General features: G+C 45.1%; 1 protein-coding gene across 7 annotated transcripts in view; it reads left to right on the top strand.

Moving 5' to 3' along the window:
* LOC142391613 (nck-associated protein 5-like) overlaps positions 1-23,317 on the top strand; it is a 156,230-nt gene that overhangs the window by 94,884 nt on the left and 38,029 nt on the right. For 6 of the 7 annotated variants that reach the window (XM_075477478.1, XM_075477477.1, XM_075477481.1 and 3 more), the window contains 2 exons: positions 5,618-5,751; positions 21,744-21,834. In XM_075477478.1, the coding sequence (XP_075333593.1) occupies positions 5,618-5,751; positions 21,744-21,834 (225 nt within the window). Of the gene's footprint in view, positions 1-5,407; positions 5,526-5,617; positions 5,752-21,743; positions 21,835-23,317 lie in introns of those variants that run through there. The other variant, XM_075477484.1, reaches the window with a different exon arrangement.

The following is a 23,317-nucleotide window of genomic DNA, read 5'->3' as shown; positions in this document are numbered from 1 at the left end:
ATGTACCAGTTGGCAGATTTCTTTTCCACTTCAAAAGTTGGACCAACTTTTTTAAGGGGTTCAAAGGTTGAAATGTGCTCTTCTCCTCAGGCGGGTCAGATTTTACAAGACGTGCTTTGGATTCCTGCACGACATCACAAGTGAGTGATGTTCTTCCTGTGCCGACTGACCCAAAGCTGGAACGAGCACAGAGGCCACACAGGAAGAGCCACTGATTAATGTTGGGTTAATGAGCTGGTAGGTGGATCAAGGTACGACCTGACAGGTGTGATTTATTAGTGGGAGGAGAAAAAAAAAAAAAGCCCCCCTCAAAAGAGATACCTTTTGTTGCGTAGTGTGCTTTCAGCAGATAAAGAGGTGCTTTGAGGGAATCTCTCGCTTTGAGATGCGGAGAGACAGGCTTCAGCCCTCGTGGAGCTCCGGCGCCGAGGGGAACCCCTCAGATTGTTTCTGACAGCTGCTCGGAGGACGTGACAGCCAGCGTGGAGGTTTGGGGACCCAGGTGTTGTCTCTGCAGATTGGCCTTATCAGCCGCGGACACAGGAGAGGGCAGGGATGGGGGGCGCATTCACCGGGGTGACGAACGCTGACAGTTCGGGGCCCGAATCGAAACCTCCACACCGACCCTTTCTTGCACCCCCCCCCCCCCCCCCCCCCCAAATGCATGTCTGTGTGCGCGGCTCAAGGATTCGGAGTGCGTGGGTAGGGTGGGGGAGCTCCTTTTTTGGCATTGATAAATGGGCCACTATAGGATTTAGCATATTCCCGGGGTGTGTGCATTATTTGCTATAGTGCCCATGGCTGTCTAAGAGAGAAGTGGTTCGCTCTAATGTAGTGGCTCTCCATGATAATTGAATTGATGGAGCCCTGCGGAACACGGCACTCAGACTTTGAGTGAATAACACACTGTTCAGACTCATTTCTGCAAGTCGCTCTCTTGTTTTTTATTTCATTTCTTATGAACTGTGTTTTCCGAGCGCAAAGGACAAATCACCGTATCCTTGGATTGCACTTTTGTCAATCTTTTACAACCCCCCCCCCGGGTTGGCAAGCGTTTGTGTGTCGGCCCCTAAATTTGACAAAGCACGAGGCTAAAACCGAACGACAAACAACGAGGGAGCCAAAAACACGGGCACGGACAACACCGCCGACACAGCAAACCCAAGATGACAACAACAACAACAACAACGACAACGACTGAAAGTAACTCACCAAACACCACAAAGAACCCAACATCATGTTTTTGTAAACTGTTTCATGCCTAGAAACAATTTTTTTCACACGAACATTGGACCAAAGCACAACAAGAAAAGAAAAAAAAGAAAAAAAAAAAATATATATATATATAACATTCCAGTAAAGTCACAGTTAAAAAAAAAAACAAAAAAAAAACCACACCAAATATTTTGCATCATCCCTTCTGCTTTTGTGGCTTTTAGCAAAATTGTGTTTTTCTCTTTAATTTAGTTTGCGTTTTGTACATCTCGGGGGGGCCACTGCGTTTCCCAGCCAAACGATAACTCTTTATCTGTCTGCACTACGTCTGACTTGGCACGTCGCACGCTCTCTCAACCAGGAGGCCAAAAATCCTCCTCATGTTACACTTTCATCTGAAATCAGTCTTGCTGATGAGTGCAAAACCACCCACCCACCCACACACACACACACACACACACACACACACACACACACACACACACACACACACACAAGCAGCATTGTGGCATGTTTTATTTATGAATGAAGGACCTGCAAGCTGCATTGTGTCCCTGATGTTTGCTTTCGCAGCGAGCCCCAGATCCGCTCCCGGCCCTTTGATTAGGCAAAGAGCTCTGACTGAGGGGGGTTTCTGTGTAATGAAGAGATTATTGAGTCCCACAAACTGTACCGCAAACAGACACACACACACACGTACAGTTACAGATGGACATCCTATGGAATCGGAGACACACTCGTGGCCGTGCACACTGCACACATGCACTTAACCTGATAAAGTTGGCTTTTTATGAGAGACAGCATCGCCGGCACAACAAGGAGAGGCAGAGGGCTCTAATTAATTTAGAGTCCTTGGTGCATCTTAGAGGGTACCAGGAGGCTTTGAGTCTTCTAGTAATTCAGCTCGGATGAATAACATTACCATCTAATGATGTCCAATTACTAAAGCAAGCTTCATGCCGGACTCCATTGCAACTAATATGATTTCAGACACGTGGCTGGCTTTAGAAGACATGGATAGGAGCCTTCTGCGCCGCGCACGCTCAATAGTACACACAAAAAAAATAAGCTGCTCGTTCATTTATTTCACTTCATTTGCCGCATTTAAATCAACAGCATGTCACCGTCCGTTCAATTGGAAGGAAGATTGCCGTGTTATTTCAGATGAATTCGGTTATATCTGGATGGGAACATCCATCTATAACAAAGCCGGCCTTGACAGTGACAGAGGTCAGCTTTAATCCTGAAACACCCCAATCCAGGCTGGTTTCAGATATATGGCTCGGCCAGTATAAAACTCTGCCTGGGCCATTTTATAGATTACTCTCTGTTCAATTTGCTTTTTCCCAGCCGGTTGTGTTGTTTGATGCATGTCGAGCTGGCAGCTTTGTCGAAGCTTGCTGATGCAACTCGTTTTTTTTTTTTTTATATTCCAGGGGCATGTTGCCCTCTGCAGGACAAAGCCGGCGGTGCACCTCGCTCCCTCCCCGGTCATGACAACCAGTCAAGAGAGAGGATTACCTTCCTCAGTGGTCGGATTAACTAAAATAAATGTTCTCACAGAGAGTCGCCAAGCGTGTTTTCAACTTCAGTGTTGACTTTGAGATATCTTCCCATGGGATTTCTAAGGGCGTGTTGTCGTTGCAGCTGCAGCAGGGCTTATAACAGAATGTGCTTTCAATTAGCCACAGGGTTAAAAAAAATAAATAAATAAATGTTGCTGTAGACAATAAACATTTCAACCAAGAAAAACTGGCCACATAAAGATATGGTAATGTTTGATTTAATGAGCTCTGGCCCTGTAAAATTGCTGAAATTATATATTGAACAAAAGCAATAGAGGGCCTTTACTACTATGTCGACTATAAATCCTGTGTTGTTATTGAGGTTGTTGGCAAGAGTGTGTCAGCAGACACACAGGGGTCGATGGTTTACACCCGGGGCAAAAATCAGGGGGCCGAAGCCACTGCGCTTTCTGTTGCAAATCCAGGCCAACTTGCAGAACAATACCCTACACATTAATGCATGCGACTGCGCATATAAAAGGCCTCTGTGTTTACTTTCATAGAGGTGAAAAACTTCTGAATGCTGGAAAGGTGCAATTGTGAATAGTAACATTTTTAGTCATTAAAGTGTATTTCCATCCCTCTGACTTATTGGAAAGTGTTTGCATTTCGTCATCGGTGCGTTTGCATGTCGATTTTATAGAAAAAAAAATTTTTTGCAACTCCCGAGCCACTCCTCCCTAAAGAAAGGAGAAGAAGATCCAGAGAGCTGTTGGTTTGTGCTCTTGGCAGGGGGAGGTAGTATTTTATGCTTCAGTATAACTGGATTTACGGTGGCCATAACCCCTGACAGGAGGAGCCTCACTGTTGTGTAAAGAGCCTGCTCCACATAGTAGCCATGAATTTATGGCCGCAGCAAGGAGCAGAACTGGTTTTGATGGTGACATGGTTTTAATATCCTGTCTCACTGACTGTTAAAAGCAGCCTTTGTGACAGCAGGAGCAGTATCGTGAAATATGGTTTGTTTATTGGTTGCATTCAAGACAGCGTGCAATTTACAGGGAGGCTTTCCAGTTGCTCTGACATTTCTCAGTTTGATTTTACGGTGAAGTTTTTTTGGATGGTTAAACCTCCTGCCGAAGATGGGTTTTTTCTTTCTTTTGGTTTCTGAAGTCACTGTCGAGCCACCGTCCTGTACTGTTTCACACCACTAGATGTCCTCGTAATGCTTGTCTGTGAAAGGCAATTTCAGCATCTGTGTGGTAATTTGCTCAGCACACGAGTGGATGGAGAGGTAGAGCCCTTAAGATGAGGTCTAGGGTGGGAGATCAGACTCTCTACTGTTTCTGTGAGAACTCCTGCCAGTGCAGATGAGAAAGGAGTGATGACATCATCGACGTCTTTGGATTTTTTTAAATTGTATTCCGAGTAACGTAAGAGTACAGAGAGTTGTGAAAGTATGAATCATTTTTTGTCCAATCTTATTAGGAGCTAAATCATGTCGACAGAACTGAGTGGCTCTCCATAATCAGAGTTTGCCATGTTACACCGCCAGGTCTGCAGCAGACCAGAATGGACAAATCAACCCACAGAAGAAGTCTTTAAAGGAGGTAGAGGCCATCCTATGTCGCACTGCATGCTTGGGGAATGAAGAGTGAAGTCAAGTATCCCTGGCTCTCAGACAGCACACGGTCTTACGCTCATCTGTAAGGTTGGAGTCATTCTCACGACTCTGTTGTTGTTTGCGATCTGCAACTTCACCACTAGGTGTCACAAAATCCAGTAAAGCAATGCTCTTTTAATACTCTTTGGAGGGAAAATGTCTGCTTTTGTTCAGCAGGGCCATTGTGTTTGCATTCATTTCAAATTCACATTGCTCAGCAAAGGTTTTTTTGTGATGGTTATTTTACAACACTGTGTTTTTAGCCGATACTCCTGACAGGACTTTGACAGTTGATCGCTCATATCTTAAGTAAAGCAAAGGGAGTCAACTGCTGTGTCATAAACAGGCAGCAGCAGTGGGTGCCAGGGTGTTTTTGTTGCAGAAACTGCCAGACCTGAATTTGTGAGCTAAGATTCTCGGCCTTGCTGGCAGCGGTTGCTCCACGCTCCTCTGCAACTCACTCGCGATGCTAAACGTCCCTCTTCGGGGAGGGAGCGAGCCAGCACTGCGCCACAGGCGAGGAACGGGTTCTCTCTTTTGGGAGCCAGTGGCTGAGGCCGTCGGAAAAGAGAGGAATCCAATTAAAGACTTTCGTTTCGGGATGGTCTTTGGTGTGTGTGTGTGTGTGTGGGGGGGGATCCGTGTGACCTTGCGATGAGGTTTGTCTGTGAGGCGGACGGGGTTAACTCAGCTAATGCAAAATGTCCTTAAAGTTAGCTTAAAACAAATCAAATGTAAAGAGCAGAAGCATGGGATGAATATAATGTACCTTTGTGGTTTTGCTGCTAGTTATTGAGCTCTAATTTTACAGTTTAGCTGCAAACGAAATCAAATCTCTGTGACTGCCTCCGATTGAGGGGCCCTTCCCAACCTTATTTCAAACTCTATCAATAACGTGAAAGCAAAGCCAATCTGGCAGTTTAAATGCCACCATGCCTCTACGCCCTTATTTTCTTTCACACCTGAAAAAAAGGTCAGAAAGTTATCTGGGTTCGGAACCCTTTCATCACATATGTTTCAGTGATTATCACTCTGAAGCATCCTGTTTTCACTTACCTTTCTCCAAGGAGCAATCGGAGATCAGGCACGGTCCACGGTGAGAAATGACCCTCTGAGCTGTTCGGGGGCCATAAATACGGCAGGTGACTTGAAGACGAACCTTTATGGCCTTAAAAGCCTTTGTACTCTGCGGGAAAGTTCACCCATTCCCCTTGTGTTTTCTGTGTGTCCGCAGCGAGAAAAGCTGATCCACGAGTTAGAGGAAGAGCGGCGCCTGCGACTGGAGAGTGAGAAGCGTCTCCGGGAGGTGACGGAGGAGTCAGAGCTGGGACGAACGCAGATGGTTTCACTGCAGCAGCAATTCTCCAGGTTAGAAAACGACGACGACAAAAAACAAAAACAAAAGCCAGAGTGATCATTAAACCCCCATTTCTCCCTTTTTTTTTTACGATTTTAAGATGAACTGTGTACAAAATGTACTCAGAAAACTTCAAGTATAGCCAATCCCAACAGAAACGCTATATAAGTTTCCAGTTATTTGGATTTTTGCCCAAAAAGTCTAGCAAACATACATGGATATAGACACTTGATGCACGTATGAGGGCCACGGTGAGTCCATAAGCTTTTAAATGGTCACCTCAGATGCTGCATTCCCATCTCCTGCCACTAAAGTGGAGATCATCAAAGTATTCCACCGGCCATCTGCAAGAAATTGTAATCAGCGCAGAAATACACTTAATCACTCAGTGATGGTTTGCTTAATTGAGACTCCGCCGCATTACTTAGCTCTTAAAAGTCCATGCTGCAGCATCTGCATCATCAAAGACAATTGTTTGAGTAATGTAAAAGCAGTGGAATGTGTGTAGGTTTTCGTTTGTACTCCACGGGGACCTTGGACAGCAAAGAGCACTTTCATCCGCTAACAGTGCTCACAGAGGTCGAAGATGTCCTAAAAGTTCTCTTCAATTTGAGATGTGCAACACTTTAAGCTCTCACATGGCCGCGTTAGGTTAGATCCAAAAGGCTAGATGAGATAGAAGAACAGAAGAGGTAGAAACAGATCAACTCAGACATTTAGTATCCAACTGAGGACAGTGAAACTTCAAAATGAGTACAGCGATGACTAAAAGTTTTCGCGAGCCCTTGAGAATATCTTTGCGTGAATGTCACAAAGAAACCGAAAAATACTGTAACTAAAGCAACTGAAGGCCTCTCGCGTCTTCTGATGTTAGCGCTCGTCAGTCCGCCATCAGGAGAGCACTGAACCGCGGGGGGTGTACATTCAAAAAGGACACTGATGTCGATCCAGTGTTCGTTAAACACCGCACAGAATAACCAGAAGTCTGCCCAAAGTGTTGGAACGTGGCATTCAAGCACGAGAGCCGTATCCCATCTTTGAGATACGGTGGTGGTAGTATTATAGTTTGGGTCGGGTTTTGCTGCCTCGGGGGCCCGGGTGACTGGTGAATTCTGAATTCTGTGATTCAGTTCACAGGTGGAGTTGCAACAGCCCACATCTTCAAATGGATAAAGAGGCATAAAGTTTATGTTTTCGGAAGTCTAAATCCTGGAATTAGTCCCATAGAAGTGTCGGAAAGGGCTGTTCGTGTGGGGGCAAGTCCACCGACATCTCAGAGTTTAAGCTGTTCTGTCGTAAGAATGGACCAAAATCCAAGCCGATGTGCAGAGCTGATCAACATCCGAAACGTTTAGCTGCAGTTATTGCTTCGAAAGGTTGCCACACTCGATAAGAAAAGCAAACCATTGCATACTTATGGCGGTTGGATCTTTTCCCCTCAATAGATAAACAACCGATGTTCAATGGTTTTTTTTATGTCTGACCTTCTCAAGTAGGTTATCTGAGGAGTATCTGAGGACACATAAAACCTTTTTTTTTTGCAGACATCACAAAAAGTTAGCTCTCCGAGTCCATAACCCTGAAAATCAAATCCTGACTCGCTCTATTCCTTTCATCTTTTTCTGTGCTCGCTCTATTCGCCTGACTACTTCTGTGATTTTTCTTTGACAACTGCGCCCCCGTCGTCCGCAGAAGATCGACTGATTCGTCTTTTTTTTTTTCTTGCCTTGAGAGAAGGAGCATATAAGCCGGGAGGTGTTCAAACCGATGCTCTTGTCATAACTTTAGTAACCTTTTGCGAAACCTGTCCTTGGCAGCACAGCTGCTGAAGTGTGACAGCGAAATCAAGAGCGAGAGCCGGGGTTGATGCCATAATTAGGCGATAGGCATTCAGTGCTTCACTTGCGCAGGATTTCACATTAACTGCTTATCTTCTCATTAAGTTGGTGGAGAAAAAAATCCTGTACATTTTAATGGTCCCAGTGTTATAGTGCAGATTAGGGGCAGAGTCACCGCCAGGGGGAAGGAATGAAATATTTAAGAGCCGTTATGAGGATTTATCATGTATTAAAAATGTTCCATTGATGCCTCCGAATGTGGTGCGGCACGTTCAGGTTCCGCTTGAGAGCTGCTGGATTCATGAGCTTTTTAGCGCCTTGTTTGAGGGGGCCCGTAGCAGCCTTTTCTGAGGGGAATCATCCCATTTTCAGTTAACCGTCCTTCGTTTGGCGTGTCAGCAGCAGGCCATTCTGGATGTGACCTTTGATATGATCATTTATGGGTCTTTTTCAGCTGGTGGAGCAATTCAGTCGCAGGCGCATAAATCATAAGGGAGCCCCGCGTAAACCTGTCTGAACAAGTTTTTTTTATTTCCAACACAGCCGCTGCACCTGTCTAAATCCTCTGGTGGGGTTTAGTTGATGGCCAGGCAGAAGTAAGTCATTGTCTGACGCTATGCGCACGGCACTGTGTTCCCTGCACGAGTTTAAAAGAAATTGCAATAATATTTGTGCAGGTACTCTCAGATGGTGGCAGGGATGCAGAGTTAATAGACAAGGGCAGAGCAAGAGAGAGTATAGCAATTCCATTTGGTGGGGAATGTTGAAAGCTTTACCCTGATTGCGTCCTGCACACGTCTCCGCGGAGACTGATGAATTTGTCGGGTCCGGCAGGGGTCGCCCAGATGGATGGTCCTCATTGGGTGTCTGAGAATGTGGCTTAGAAAACGCAGACAAAAATTCATTGACCTTAAAAAAACACTTATCGGGGCGGTCTGTGGCGTAGTGGGTACAGCAGACCCCCCATGTACAGAGGCTATAGTCCTCGCTGCAGCTGGCCCCGATTTCGAATCCAGCATCGGACGGCCCTTTGCTGCGTGTTATTCCCCCTCTCTCTGCCCCCTGCTTCCTGTCTCTCTTCACTGTCCTATATAATAAAGGCATAAAAAGCACCAAAATTTTTTTTAAAAACTGTAAAAAAAACACTTATCGCAGCCAGGTTTGTTCGGCCACCCTCTCTCTTGCCGTCGCCGTTCCGCGTCATCGCGTGAAACTCGTCCGGTTTCTTTGCCGAGAGAACTTGAGCGGCTCTCCTCCCACGGCTCACACACATCTCTTTCCTCCTCCATGCTGACAGGTTAACAGGATTTCAGCCTGACTTGTCAACATCTTAATCTTTGTTTGGGCGACGCCGGGGCGCTTACAGGAACATGAACAAGTACCCTAATTGCGTTCACCGCTACCTGGCCCCCTCGGTGGATTAACATGCTTACATGGCAGCCAAATAATCTGTGGCATTGAGGCCCCGGTGGCAGATGGGACATCAGTGCGGACACTTTAATTAGCGTGTCACAAGCCGGTAAAAAATAATAAGAAAAAAAAGATAGCTCGGTGACCAGGCTGCTTACTGACAAAAGTCTTCCCATGAACCTTTGCCCTACACGTGCCTGCTGCTTGCTCTGCTCTTTTAGCTATTGGCTTATGCATATACCTCCCCCCCCCCCCCACACACACACACACATGCGCCGCTTCACATGCACGTCGACCAGCAGTTATGTGTATCTCTGCTTTGAGAGGCATTCATCTATATCTGACGATTGGTTTCGGCGTCTTATTTGTTGTGCATTAGGGGAATAGAAGCCTGGGCTCATCAGCGTGTCTTTTTCCTAAGATAACAGCCGCAAATCATGTTAAGCGGACATCCAATCTTTTAGATCGACCCACGATCTGTTTGACCCCAGGGGAACGATTGATTTACGCGTTTGCTAATTAATTGGGGCTGCGCTTTGAATCAGGAGGGAAATCAGGACGCGCTAAATTTGACGATAAATGCCGGCAAACTCTTGCCAGTAAGAAATATCAAACGGCCATCTGACCGCACGCGGGCGGGGTCCGGTCAGATGGCACTCAATCTCCTCGTTTAAACTTAAATTGAAGTTAGATTTAACTTGTTAAAGGGAGACATGTGAACAAACAGCTATATCCACACCGAGCACAGAAGATTAGATGGAGCAGCAGTAATCTCTTGTTGCCTTACACTTTGCTTCCTGAACTGGAACTCCTTTTTTTTTTTTTACTTTCACGTCTTGGATCAGAAAGTCTTTTTTCTAAGCTACCGGCCCACCTTGGTTCCAGACATAGGTGTACAAAACTCTACATCCATTCTTCCTCACTCATACACACACACACACACACACACATCCTTGTTAACCTCCCACTGCAGGACCAAAATGAGTTTAGTGAGTTGTGGGGTCCACCCTTTCTAGTGGTCCTAGAACTATGTAAAAAATCAGGCAAGTCCCAAAAGAAATCTTGATATTAAAAATCACTTTCAATAAACACAATTTGAAACTTTATTTTACATGTTAGTTTTTCAGTCACATGTGGGGCCTGTTTCTAACCTTCATGCTTTGCAGGGTCCACCTTTACACACGAGATTTTTTTAGTCAGTTATGGGGCTCGCTTTTAACATTTTACACTTGTTAGGTCTGCCTTTATAAAGATTTCCTTTAAATTAGGATCTATCAAGTTCAACCTCAAACCCCTAATCTAACCCAAACATGCACTGGACTTGATCATTTAATTTGAGAAAACCTAAGAATTTTGTTAAGTGTTATTGATACTTTCATCTGGCTAAATAAACTAGATATACACACACACCCTCCCCCCTCTTATCCTGTTGTGGGTCACATGCCCAGCCCCTCCTGATTTCGGTCAAACCCCCCCCCCGCAAGGCTTCCCCACAGTGTGCAAGGCCTGCTGTCGTTAAACTCCAGCGGATTAGTGGGAGACTCAGCAGCCTCCTCGTCCCACCCTGGACGTCCCACAACTCAGACATTTAAGAGCCAGGGCAGCACAGGAGAGGAGAGGGGAGACCGGTGGAAGGAAAAGATGGGGGACGCGGGCCACAACCTTCGCAGTGGATGAGAGCGTTCCATTTCAGAGGCAGAAATATTGTCACTCGGGTGCATTTGGATGTCTTTCCTGTGAGGGGTTCGGTGTCGAGGCCTCGTCCCCGTCCCCCTTTTTCAGCACTCAAGCAGGATGACTGGTGAGCAGTCAAGAACATGGAGACCAGCAGGCGCCTTGCATCTGGGCTGAGGATGAGACAGGCGGTGTCAAGGTAACAATGGGAAGAAGGCAAACTTTTTCGGGACTTTGGTAAAACTTTGGTTTCGTTTCCCTTGCATGCATTTTGTTTTTGCCTTCCATGCTAATCCTCTTAAATACATTATGACATTAGTCATTAGTCTGCCGGTTGTGGAGATTAACCTCTAGAGAGGAAAGAGGAGAACACGTCGGCATATAGGAGCTCAGGTCTGAGATGTTGATTGATGGCTTTTTTTTTTTTTTTTCGGTTTGTTTGTTTTGCCGTTTTCTGTTTGGCATTCATGGCGAGACGTTTTTCCTAACGGCTGATTTGGAAATGGATCGACTTTGTTTCACTTTTTCTCTGCTTTGAACCATCCAGAAAAAAAGAAAAAAAAGCCGAGGCCGGCCCTGCTCCACTCGGCTTTGAATCATTGCCGTCTTGAAGGGCCCTCTTAGCGGCAGGATATGGGAGACTCACAGCTAGACTAACAACAACAGCAGACAATGACGGCTGCCTGCAGATTTACGGTTCAGTGTTCCTTCTGCGCATCGATCGGCGTGCGAGGGCATGTGCGGTGTGTGAACATGTGTGTGTGTGTGATCATAAGTTGAGGCGCAGATGATGTAAACGGGCAGGAATGGCTTTTTTCAAGTCTGGACGTGTTGTTTGGACGGTCACGCTCGGGCTGATCCCTCCACAGTCCGCGGGGGTAAAGTTTCAGAGCTGTGTACTGTAAGCGTTCATGTGCTACTCTCATTACCACCGCAGCCGACCGCGCAGCTGGGCCGACACACTCCGAGAGGAGGCTGACTGCAGATCAGTGCCCACCCGGCTAATCGTCCAAGCATCTAGCCCAGCTTGGACCAAGTGTTTTAGTTCCAAAATGGCCCCTCCTCTGGATGCTCCAGCGGCTGCAGTGTTGGCTCAGATGAATCAGGCCCCTGTTCGCGACGACACATCTGGGGTCATTAACCGGATGGAAGGGGGGTGGGGGGGGGTCAGTCAGTCTTTTGAAGTTACTTCCTTATGGAAGCATGGCTGTTAAATAGATAATAGGTGTCTGGACTATTTTGGGAGCAGCTCATACTTAAAAGGGATTTATTGGTCCATTTCAGCCCTGCCTTTTTAACTTTCAAATTTGAAAAGGGAATTATGGCTGATTGAGCTTAATTTGGGTCATTCTGCTCAATCACTTGCACAAAACGACCAGCTCTCAAGAGGCCTTTGGCCAACATTTCTTTTAAGGGGGGGGCGCTCACCTACAAAAAGGGCCACACTAGGTTTGTGTGTCAGACCTTTTTTTCTTGATCGCAACTGTGTCAGACAATCCCAAACGCTTGCGTGACAATCCCAAACGCTTGCGTGCACATGTTCCACATCACCAACTTCCGCCTTGGATTAAACACGCCGGTTATGATGTTTGTAGGCTGTGGAAAGAGGTCAGATTACAAGCTTCTGCGGAAGTAGGGCATCCATCCTCACATCAGGGCATCGCGCCGGCTTTTTTTCTGGCTCGTTTTCGCTGGTGCTCGCAGATTGTAGCCCAAAGCCAAACAACATGTAACTGACCTTATGTTTGTGCTATAGATCTGGTTTTCTGGCGGCTGCCCAGGCTGACACATATACGCAGCCGCTGCACTTATGTCTTATATAAGCAAATTGTTTTTCGAGCAACAAAACATTACGACATTACAAGACATTACGGTGGAAAATGCCAGTCGCCTACTTATTTTTTTAATCTAAAAAAAAAAAAAAGTGCTGATCCTGTAGTTCAACGGAGACTGCTGAATAGAAAGGATCTTTCTCTCCAAAAGTATGTCTCAGTCACCAAACCTAAGAATGAATAGAGGTAACTTTCACTGGTAACATTCTCAAATGTAGCCAGCGCTACTGGCCTTAAATGTTTCGGTGAGACCGATCCTCTCCTTTCAAAAAATCTCATCGTTTCATCGCGTGTTTTTGCCACCTTTTTGCGGGGCAGTCTCAGTAAATATGTGGAACAATCTGAGCTTTGGGCTGCCATCGGTCGTGTCGGCGCTGTTGTTGGGGTCATTCAGCTTTGCAGGCAGAAGTCGCGGTGGACTAAAAGTCTGCTTTGCGGTGGAGAGAAACAGTGCAGCCACGTGCAGCTGTTATTTGTGTTTTTCCACATGCACTATTTGCGTTTTATAGCTTTTTGCCACTTTGTCCTCTTTATGATGAAATTGCTCTGGTCGAAATACTCCTAACTTCTTCCAGCAAGTGGATCCTTATGTGCCAGCATGAATGACATCTAGAGCTGCCTCGGCAAATGACCCGGGCCTCCAGAGGTGTCCGGTACATTGGACATTTGGGCCGCTGATCCTTTGGGGCCTGTTTGTTATGGGACGGGGCCTCAGTGAATCGGACTTAATCATTTTGAGAGCTGGTGAAGTTTAAAGCACCAGTTGACACCTTTGTCTCTTAACCTCTGTTCCTTGTGCTCTTCCTAAGCAGTTCACATCGTCCAGCGCAGGGAGTCAGATTTTTAGGTGTGTGTGTGTCAAAGTAACATCCACGTGAATGCCAGGACCCAAGCAGAACACTGCTTTGTAACAAAATAATCAGTGCTATGAACTGAAGTAGATGGATTTTTACCCAGCTAATCACTTAATCAACAACTTGTTTGATTTACTTAACTTGGTTGGGTTTTACCCACCATCATCACCCCATTTCTCTCCATCTTGACGACCCCCCCCCCCCAGTTTCCAAATGACCCTGTTTGGGAGACATTGAGGCTCCTGCTGTCATCATGACTAAGGCCTCCCACTGGTATGTCTGTATCTCTGTCTCTGTCTCTCTCTCGCACATGTGGAAGGCACATGTTTGGAACTCATTGAGGAGATGTTCGCAGACTCTCAAGGACCAGTGGCTTCCTCATTGTTAACGGATTCCTCTGGCCGTAAGGAGGTAAAACGTGCGGGACAGCCGAGATGAATGCTTTGCGAATACGGTAAAACTTCTGAAGGGATGAATGAAAAAAAACGGACATCGGGTCCACTTTACACGCCCCCCCCCCCCCCCCCCCCCCCCCCCTTCCTTTATATTTACAATCGTTACAGACTGGTCCTCAATTTCACTCACTTGGCTTCTTATGAAAATCAGCTTGCTGTGATACTAGTGTTGTAGTTTCAGTGCTTTTTAAGAAATATTCAAGTCGCGATGCAGATGAAATGGGCCCTTTTATTAGATTTTGACCTCTGACATCAAAGGGGCGTCCTGTGTAACAGAACTCACTTTGTTACAGCGGCTAGTCAACAAATATTTGGATGAAATGTGACTGTCAAAGCCCACCAAACACTGCCGGCCCCTGATCTCTGCCATGTGTGTCTTGTTGTTAAGGTTAAAGGTCGCTGTTGAGAGTCAGCGGTCACGAGGGCGCAGACCCCCTTTGTAATGCTACTCCGCTGTAACACACTTGACTGATGTGCATGACTTTAACAGCTCTAGAACGGACCAAACCTTCCACCGGGAGCCTCTCGATCGGGCCCGCAGAGTTTTGTTTCGCTCGCTGATCTGGGTCACGTCTAAGAAAGGGTCTCCTCGCCTGTTTTCTGGAAAACAGCTCTAAGAGGATCAGAGTGGCTTAGCGCCGGGTTAAGCTAGGCAATCACCCGGTGGGCGTACATAAGTGATTTGCTGGAAAGGAGTTTGAGAAGAAGAATGGAATATTTCTGTGCTAAAACGGACAGTTTCGCAGGGGTTTGCTGAGTGCGGGATAAGGCGATTGTGGCTGTCGATGAAGCAGTCACGAGAGGCCCCCTGATGGCCTCGATTCAGCCGCACAACCAGGGTGATTGTTCTCCCTATCACTTCCCCAGCTTTAGGATATTACGGTTGTTCACCAGTCAAATCTGATTAGAAGGTTTCGGTCAACCTGAACCTCTGACAGCCCCGGTAGAGTGAGATTGTGTGAAAGGACGGGCGGAGAAAAGCTTTTTTTCATCGTTCGGCATACTGAGGCTTTCGTGAGAAATTCAAAGAAGCGAGTTTTCTGTGTGTAAGTACCATGTTTCTTGACAAAAAAAAAAAAGTCAGAATAAAGACGGGACGTGTAGCTTTATAAGCTGCTGCCAAGGAATGCTGGCAGCCTGAACCACGGCACCAGCATTCCGTGCTCGGCGCGCGCTGTGAAATGAGAACGAAAAAGAAAAGAAAAAGCTGTTATTTAAAAAAAAAAAAAAAAAGATACACGCGCGAACTGACAACACAAAGGGGGGGGGGGATCCCTGTCCTTAGGTTTGCCTCATCCTCGCAAGTCCATCCCCGATTCCCCTTCTGATCCAGGACTACCGGCCCTCTCGTCTCCCAGCAGGGGCCCTTCTCCTTTAGAGAGGGCTTAACACGGGACATATGGGAAAGTCTTTGCCGGCCAGATCCTTGTCTGTGCACAGGACTGGTGGTGGATAATGACACGCCGGAGACTCAGCAAGTAGAAAAACGAGAACAGGAGATCTGCTGTCAGGCTGACTCGGTAACCCGGGCCACGGGACCGACGATGCTGTCTGTCGATTGAGCGGAAAAAAAAAAGCACTCAGGCTTATATGATGACTGCATGGCCTATTTTAGCCTAGAGACCCACATTTCAGCAGTCGTGTCTAGGTCACTGTATGGCTGCACTGTGAGAGCAGAGTGCCAGGCGTGCGGTCGGATGTCTCTGCACATGGAGCTCGGGGATGTCTGCGCGGTATTTCTGACTTTCTTCAAGAGAAATGGTGCAGTCAAAAGTGGAGAAAAACACAAGATGGGGTAAGTCGGGCGCTCACATTGCTTTCATCCTTTCCGGGTCTGTGAAGGGATTTGTCAGGGCGCAACTGGAGATTCAATTGATAGAAGTAGAAACGCCTCTTTTTGAAGTCTCGATGTCATCGTGACTTTTGACAGCTGAATAGTAAAGAGGCAGAAGAGAGGATATTTCTCATTTTATTGGCCGCTGTTTTTTTTTGTTTGTTTGTTGTTGATTTTTTTAGCGGCTCGCTCCGGTTTCACCTCTAATTGCCCCGCTGTGTTTCCATGATGCATCGCTTTGTTCACCTTTGCGGGTCGCCGTCGCACAGCCGCCCCCCCTCGGCGGCCCGCAGTCGTGTGCGTGTTGTGCGCGAGCGAGAAGGAGAGGGGGGCGTGTTTGCCTGAAAAACATTAAAAGCTCACGGCTGAAAATTGATTGGACCATTAATTGTATTTCCTGGACTGCTGACGTTTGTAATGCAGCTCGTGTGGCTCAAGGGTCAAAAGAGTCAGAACTGGCTGTCACCCGTCCCTCCCCCCCTTTCAAAATATACACGCTCATTCGTCCTTTCTTCGCTCTCTCCTTCCCTGAGTGATGCATTCAGAGGTCGCTGGCAAGCACTTTGAGATTAATCACACTATCACACTGAGCAAGACGGTTTTTTTAATGTTAAGTAATGCTCCGCTGTCTGAGAATTATACTCCATCCATCATGAGCATTTAGCACACTGTCTCTTACATGTAAATGGGTTTGAGGTTGCTGAATTTACAGTAATGGCACATTAGTGTTTGTCTAAAGGATGTCTTGCTGGGAGCTTGGCCAGCTGTGCACTTAAATTTGAATTTGCTGCTCTTGAAACATGTACTGGAACGACTTTACAATTTGCCAACGGTCATACCTGGCATGCAACTTTACAGTTAAATTCCCCTTTAAGGCAAGTTCAAGGTGTTTTTACATGAAGATTTTTTGCACCTTACATAATTCATGCATCAATTTCTGCTGTGGATATTGCCCTGACTCATCCTTTACTTGGTGGCTCAAATATTGAACTTTAGTTTAGCTTGTGTGAGATGAAGTTGACCGATCAAGGACGCTGGGCTTTTACGGAGGGGCGGGACCTCCCTTATGTCTGTTTTTTTGTCTTCTTCTTCTTGTAAATGCGGGTTGTTGAATAAATAACAATAGATAACTTTAGTTTATCTGCAAAAAAGCAGCATTTTCCACGTTGGGCATATCCATGAAATACAGGCGTTGGGTTTATGAACATTTACTCAAAGATTCTCCATTTCACAGTAGTTGGGTTTTGATTCGCTAACGAGGCAAACCCGATGGAATCTGTCGAAAAGCCACACGTGAAAAATATGAATCAGACATTTCTCCGTTGACTTGCTTGAAGTGACTAAACTGGGCTGTGTTGTGTCACCTGAGGGTGGCAGTATAGGCTGTGTTGCTAGATGTTGGCGTTCAGTAGAAGAAGTAGTTGCCGTAACTGGATGTAAACCCTCTGATGCGCATCAAGTCTGCTTCCAAACAGGCAAAAATCCCCTTGAACAAGTGTAATTCTGCTGCTCTTCTTATTTTGTATCCACTGGGGTATGGTAGATATAGTTTTGGTTGTTTTACTATTATTTTGCATGCATACAGTATATTATGCATTTTAACACATTTGCACATGCATTTTCACACCACTACCACTTCTTGAAACGCATTAGTTTATAAGGAGCCTTCTTTTCGATACTTTGCCCTTTGTTTGACCATTTGCAGACTTTTTTATGTTGCATCTCTTAATAGTTGGAAGTTTTTTTTTTAATGCTATAAAGTTATCAAATGCAGATTCAGAGTGAAAAATAAATTCACTGAATTTACTTCTTTCCATGTCTTACTAAGTTCTAAATCGCTCGAATCACCACCTCTAATCTTCAAAGTCTTTGAGTGCTCTGTCCCTCCCATCAGAAAAGGAGTAGAATTTGTCCACGTCTGTGCCTTCAGTGACAGGAACCTTTGGTGGCAGAATGAAAAATGAGGCAGGTCTGTTTCTCTCTCTCAGGTGTGCAGGAATGCCACAAGCTGTGTTCGAAACCGCATACTTCTCCTACTACTCATACTAACTTTAACCTTTTTTAAGTTCCCGGATGCATACTAGATTCGCTGAAATGTTGGGTATGCATCATGAGGTTACTACTCGTACTCAAACTACCCAAGATGCAACGTAACGTGACGTCGCCGATCGTCATTTCCTGTCAAAACGGCGTTTCAAACTAGCTACAACGAGGGTAGGTTCACTTCCTGTTTTCAAAACAAAAGCACCAATTGTATCGTAATGGCTTTCCCTATGACAAAAGGCAACGGGTATTTTATTTTGTGAAAATAAGCGGAAGTGCGTTTTTCACTACGGCTAGCTTTAGCGCCGAATTCGTCGAACAAAATTGTAAATAACCGGTATTTTGGCAGGTTTTCAACACGTTGGGGATCTAAACGACTACTTTCTCACCTGAAAATGTTTCAAATGTTGCTAAAGTTTACAGAGTTTAGAGCTTAAGCAAAATCAGCTTCAGGCCGGCTGATTTCGGCTCAGGCAGGAGCAAAATACATTGTGGGTAAACGCTCTGCATACTGTCTGATCGATGAGTATGCCGTATGCAAGTATGTAGTATGTAGTATGCGGTTTCGAATACAGCCACAAATCCTTAAAGCAGGAGCGCACCATCCAGGTGCTTCCCCACCCTCCTTTGTCCCCCCTCCTGCCACAACACGAAGAAGCAGGCAGGCTGAAGCATTAATTAATTCCATACCGCCCTGACACTTAGTAATGGGAAGGTCATTAAGGAAGTTTGTCTGCAGGTACGGTTGTGTATGCAGGGCCACACCCGCTAAAATAACAAAGGCTAATTTGAGTCCTCTTTAGGTGCAAGTTTTTCTTCATGTGCCGCTAGAATTATTTTGACTCCATCTGTTGGCTGGCTTGGTGATGTTTTCATCTTAGTTTAATTTTAAACCTTTTATATCTGTATCTTTATACCTGTGCCATGATAATACACAAAACAATGTGGCTATATCCATGTGTGGTCACCTGCCCAAATCCCTGTAGTCCTAACACTATCCCTACTTTCAATACTGATCACGCCTGTCCACTAGTCCTTGACCCGGGGTCATTGTCTCCAGACTTAAAAGCCATATACAGCTACGTCCTCTTCTCTCTATAAGTTGCTGATTAAGGCATTTAAAGCTGGAAGTGGAGCAATCTGCCTCCCTGCCGTCCTCTTTGACAGTTAAGTCAGCAGCTAGCAGCCTGATTACAGCCGGCTTTATGGCTCAGCTAGGACAGATGGTGTGGATATTGCACCGTTTTCACCCACTACCACTCATCTAGTGTCCATCACTGTTAAACGGGTGTACAGAATTGTATGATACATTCAAAATTCTTTAGTAAATCTTCAATAAATTTGCAATTCCCTGCAGTACTTGCAAAGCTAATGGCATGGCTCAGTCTTCTCAGACGATAAATTAGTTATTAAAAAAAAAATGTTTTGGTATTAGATAATCATTTTGAACCAAAACAACAAGATATAATGTGTTCACTAGTGAGCTTTAATCGTGCTGATTGACAGATTTTGAAATTTTGGGCCAAGAATTATGCTAGCTGTTCCCGGCTGTTCCGGGCTTGTAAGCTAGGCTAGCTAGCCAAATGTTAATGGGTCATTCATTTCAAGTCACCTCAATACTTTTTGAAGTGAAGCCCTAAGAGCTAAATGTTATCACTTTTGTTACACTTTGTAAGCCTCACAAACCAAATTTTTTTTCACTGGATTGTATTGAAATGACCCCCTCACAGTGGCTAACAATTTAGCAGATACAGCAGTGCAATGCAGCACGCTAACACAATCAATAAAGACAAAGATTTGTCGATTATCAAGAATGAAGGCCCCGTTAGTTGTCACTTTCCTGCAACCGGTTCTTTAGTTCTGTGTTGCATTGATAAAGTTCAAGCAAATCTACACGTTATTTAGTCCTGCTTAAAAATATGGAAGAGTGTCACAGTTCATTGCAGATTTACAAACCACTAAAATCATTCTTTTTTTATCTTATATTCCTTAGCACATGTGTTTCACGGGGACTATAACATTTATTGGTTGTTAGACATGTAGTAACTGTGCTGTTAGCTACTCGTAATGTGCTTTTTCAGTGACTTGACAAGCAGCGCAAGGCCTTCTGTCGCACTCACAATCATATGAGTCAGAGGCTTGGCCCCGGAGGAGGTGGTATTCCTCCTGTAACTGACTGGGTGATTCCTGCTCCAAAGATGACCCTTTTTGAACTTTTTTTTTTTTTCCTGTTTCAACTTGGTCATGTGAGCCCTTTTATTTATTCATCCTTTAAAGAAAAAAAAAAAGAAAAAAAATTATTTTGAGAACCACACCGGAGAGGATGAAGAGCGGGATGCGGAGTGTCGTGATGTTCGAGATCGTTCTTGACAATATCAGGGCTGTTCTTCTGGCTGCCTGATCCACCCGCGCTCCAGAGTGTCAGTTTCATCTCATCACAAGTGCCGGGTTCAGCATTGTCACACACGGCTTATCTGATGCTGTTTTAGCCGTCTTATTTGGACAGAAATGGACCGGAGAGGTTTTTTTTTTCTCCACATGCGCTCTTTGGTGCCTGTTTTGCATGCGCCTCGCGGTGTTAGCGTCACAAAATAGAAGTGCAGATTGTTTTCAAAAAGAGCCGGCTTTGAAGCTCAAGGTTACTCAGATGGTGTTTACCGCCGTGATTACACTTAATTCAAGCCATCGGCAGACACTTACGCGGTGGACACACACCTATAAAATAGTGTACGCTGCATCAAAAACTAGTATGTGTGCAGGTTTTGTATTCAGAAGAATTACCCGGAGAGTCAACAGTGCAGAAGTCTGATTTTAGCCAAAAGCAATGCAACTTATCCATCTTGCGTCCCTGGTACTAATTCAGTCCCATTCTCATTTTTTTTTTTACTGTAAGCCCATTTGTGTGCATGTTTTTCAAAAGCACACGAATGGAAAGTGTAAAAGATAAAAAAAAAAAAAAAAGAATCCCAATTCTGGAGCGCAGTTATCCATATCAAACGGCAAACATTTTCTAAGGCCTTGAAAAATGATCCAATTTCAGATGATTTCAGCCAGACTTCAGAGTCTGCCCATCACTTCAAAGCTGCTGGCATCACATAGTCTCAGACATTTAAACGGAACATAACCCCGAGGCGCACTGGCAGAGTGGTGCTGGCTGCTCTTGAGGCCGAGAGCACAAACAAGGAACGATTGGAGGTTTTCATCAACGTTTGGGGAAAATCTACAGCTTCTGCTTTAATATCTGAGGGCTGGCCGTAAGGACAACAAGTCCTCCCGATCGAATGACTTTACATGTTGTTTAGCCATGTCATGTGGAGTAATACGTACAGTTTTGAATCCCTTTTTGTTGGTTAGGTTAAAGGAAAGAACCGTTTTTGTTTAAAGTAAGTACTTTGAGCAGAAGCCGTGGTGTGGGATGAAGTGACTGCTTCTTAAAAGCACCACGAAGATGTGCAAAACAGTGACAATGAGATGCAAAGTTACTCAAACCTATTATGGTGTATTACATCCTGGACTGAAAGGACCTTTTGCAAGAGAGGTGCCAGTACACAGCGTAAGCACCGCGATGATTTAGATGCACTCCCATTTATATCGCTTAAACACACCCAAAGGTGCTGTGAGTTGGATTAATATTTTACTAATGCGTTCTGTGCACAGTTCGTTCCCCTTGTGTCATTCGGTCAACACTCCGCTTTAATACAAACTTCAAATGTCATGAGCTTGCATCGGGTGAGTCGGTTTCATCCAACTACTTCCAAGAGTCTCCATCACAGCAACTCCAATTAGATTTAGGAAGGAAATGAGCATAAAACGACCACAAAAAAAGATGCAAAAAAGATGCAAAATGAAAACCAGGAATGTGCTGATCACAATTTTTTTGGTCCGTGACACATTAACATTATTACATTTAATACTGACACTTAAGCAGCTCTCCATTGTAGTAAGGAAGGCGACTTTGGTTCACGCCGTTCCTAAAGTCGATTTTTAAATTTTATTTCTTTATTATCAACCAGTTTAAGCCAGAAACTGGACCTTAAAACGATGATGTGTGGTGTGTGTGCAGGATGGAAGAGACGGTGCGGTCACTGCTGCAGAATCAGGGCGTCCTGGAGCAGACCGCTGTGGACACAGTGGACATCATGAAGGCCTATAAGGTAAAAGAAAGAAAGAAAAAAACTCCTCATCCGGTCAAAGCGATCCATGCTGGCCCTGTTGCATGAAGTGAAATAACTAATAATAACTTTTAGGATTCACAGTTTGGACATGAGCATGTTTCTTTGATGAACTGCGTCTTCTTCAGCCTGATGTTAGATGTTGCAACGTTATCTGACCGCGCCGACAAATAGGAAAAATGCTTTTGCCTCCGGCTGCGTGTGATGGGACGATACGTGGACTTGGAAAAAGCAGCAGCCTTTTAAGACAGTATCTTTATAAGGCTGCAGAAATATGATTGCAAATAGAAATGGGCTGAAGCTTTAAAAAAAGCGTAAGATTAGGTGCCAGCGGCTCTACTGCCTATAAAGTGCACTGAGTGGAAGAGAAACATGGGATGAGCAGCCATGATGGCAGCAAGATGCTGGGAGGTGCAAACGCTTTATCATAAAAATATGACTGGATGGACCAGTCCTATGAAATATATTTCAAACGACTGCAATTTACGATAATGCACATGTGTTCTGTGAGCACAAATGGTCAATTTGAGGAGAAAAAAAGGCTTACAGGAAGTCTAATTTAAAGTAGTATGTGGGTCCTCGACGCAATTCCAGATCAACAGCTGATTGATTCAGTGTCAGATAATTTCAGCTGTCACATAAGCCTTCATAGAGGCAAAATAACATGATTTCTCTCCACTATTGAACATTTAAAGATAATAAACTCTTATGTTTTTACAGTGATGTGCGGTGTTTAACCGCATAATCCAACTGCCAAAGAGAATAAACATGGGTAGTTATCATTCGATTCCCCACCTGCTGAAAAACCGAGCTCCTTCCTCGCAGTGACGGCTAGTGCTGCAGCCGTATTCTGTGTATTCAGCAGACAAACTCAATAACTTGAAAGGGCAGCGCGAGGGACAAGGTTCCCTCCCCGCTTCCACAACAGACTTATTACCGAGCCCTTTAGCGCTGCCCGATGAGCCGTCTCTGCAAGCAAACCGGCAAAACAAAGCCTTGACTATAAAGTATAGCCTTGGCCGTGGCGATCGTCTGATGGAATCGAGCAAGATTGAAAGCCTAATATGTGAAAACAAAGTGCTCTGAAGGGCTCTCATTAGGCGGAAGACGTAGCGTCTTCTGAGCAGCATTTGGATACATAAAGCCTGAGCTGCAGCCATTCATCAGTGTTCCTGCAGCACATTAACAAAAGGTATCTTCAGGTTTGACAGTCGCATGTCGAAGCCCAGCGAGGGATGAGCAATTCAACGCATGTGCACTATGATATATGGCGCACTCTGTGACATTTACCGCTCTTTGTAGTTCTCACAACGGGGGCATAAAAATCCTGCAGGAATTCAACTCAAATATATGTAATTTACATTTAATGAGTTTATATGAAATAATGAGAAGTACCGGCATTCATTAAAAGTTTGCGGGCGAGCTGCTCATTTAATGCTCAGAGGTACACACACACATAATGCTC

Source organism: Odontesthes bonariensis, chromosome 11 (assembly GCF_027942865.1).
Source record: "Odontesthes bonariensis isolate fOdoBon6 chromosome 11, fOdoBon6.hap1, whole genome shotgun sequence".
Lineage (NCBI taxonomy): Eukaryota > Metazoa > Chordata > Actinopteri > Atheriniformes > Atherinopsidae > Odontesthes > Odontesthes bonariensis.
This window is presented reverse-complemented; position numbering and strand designations above follow the sequence as displayed.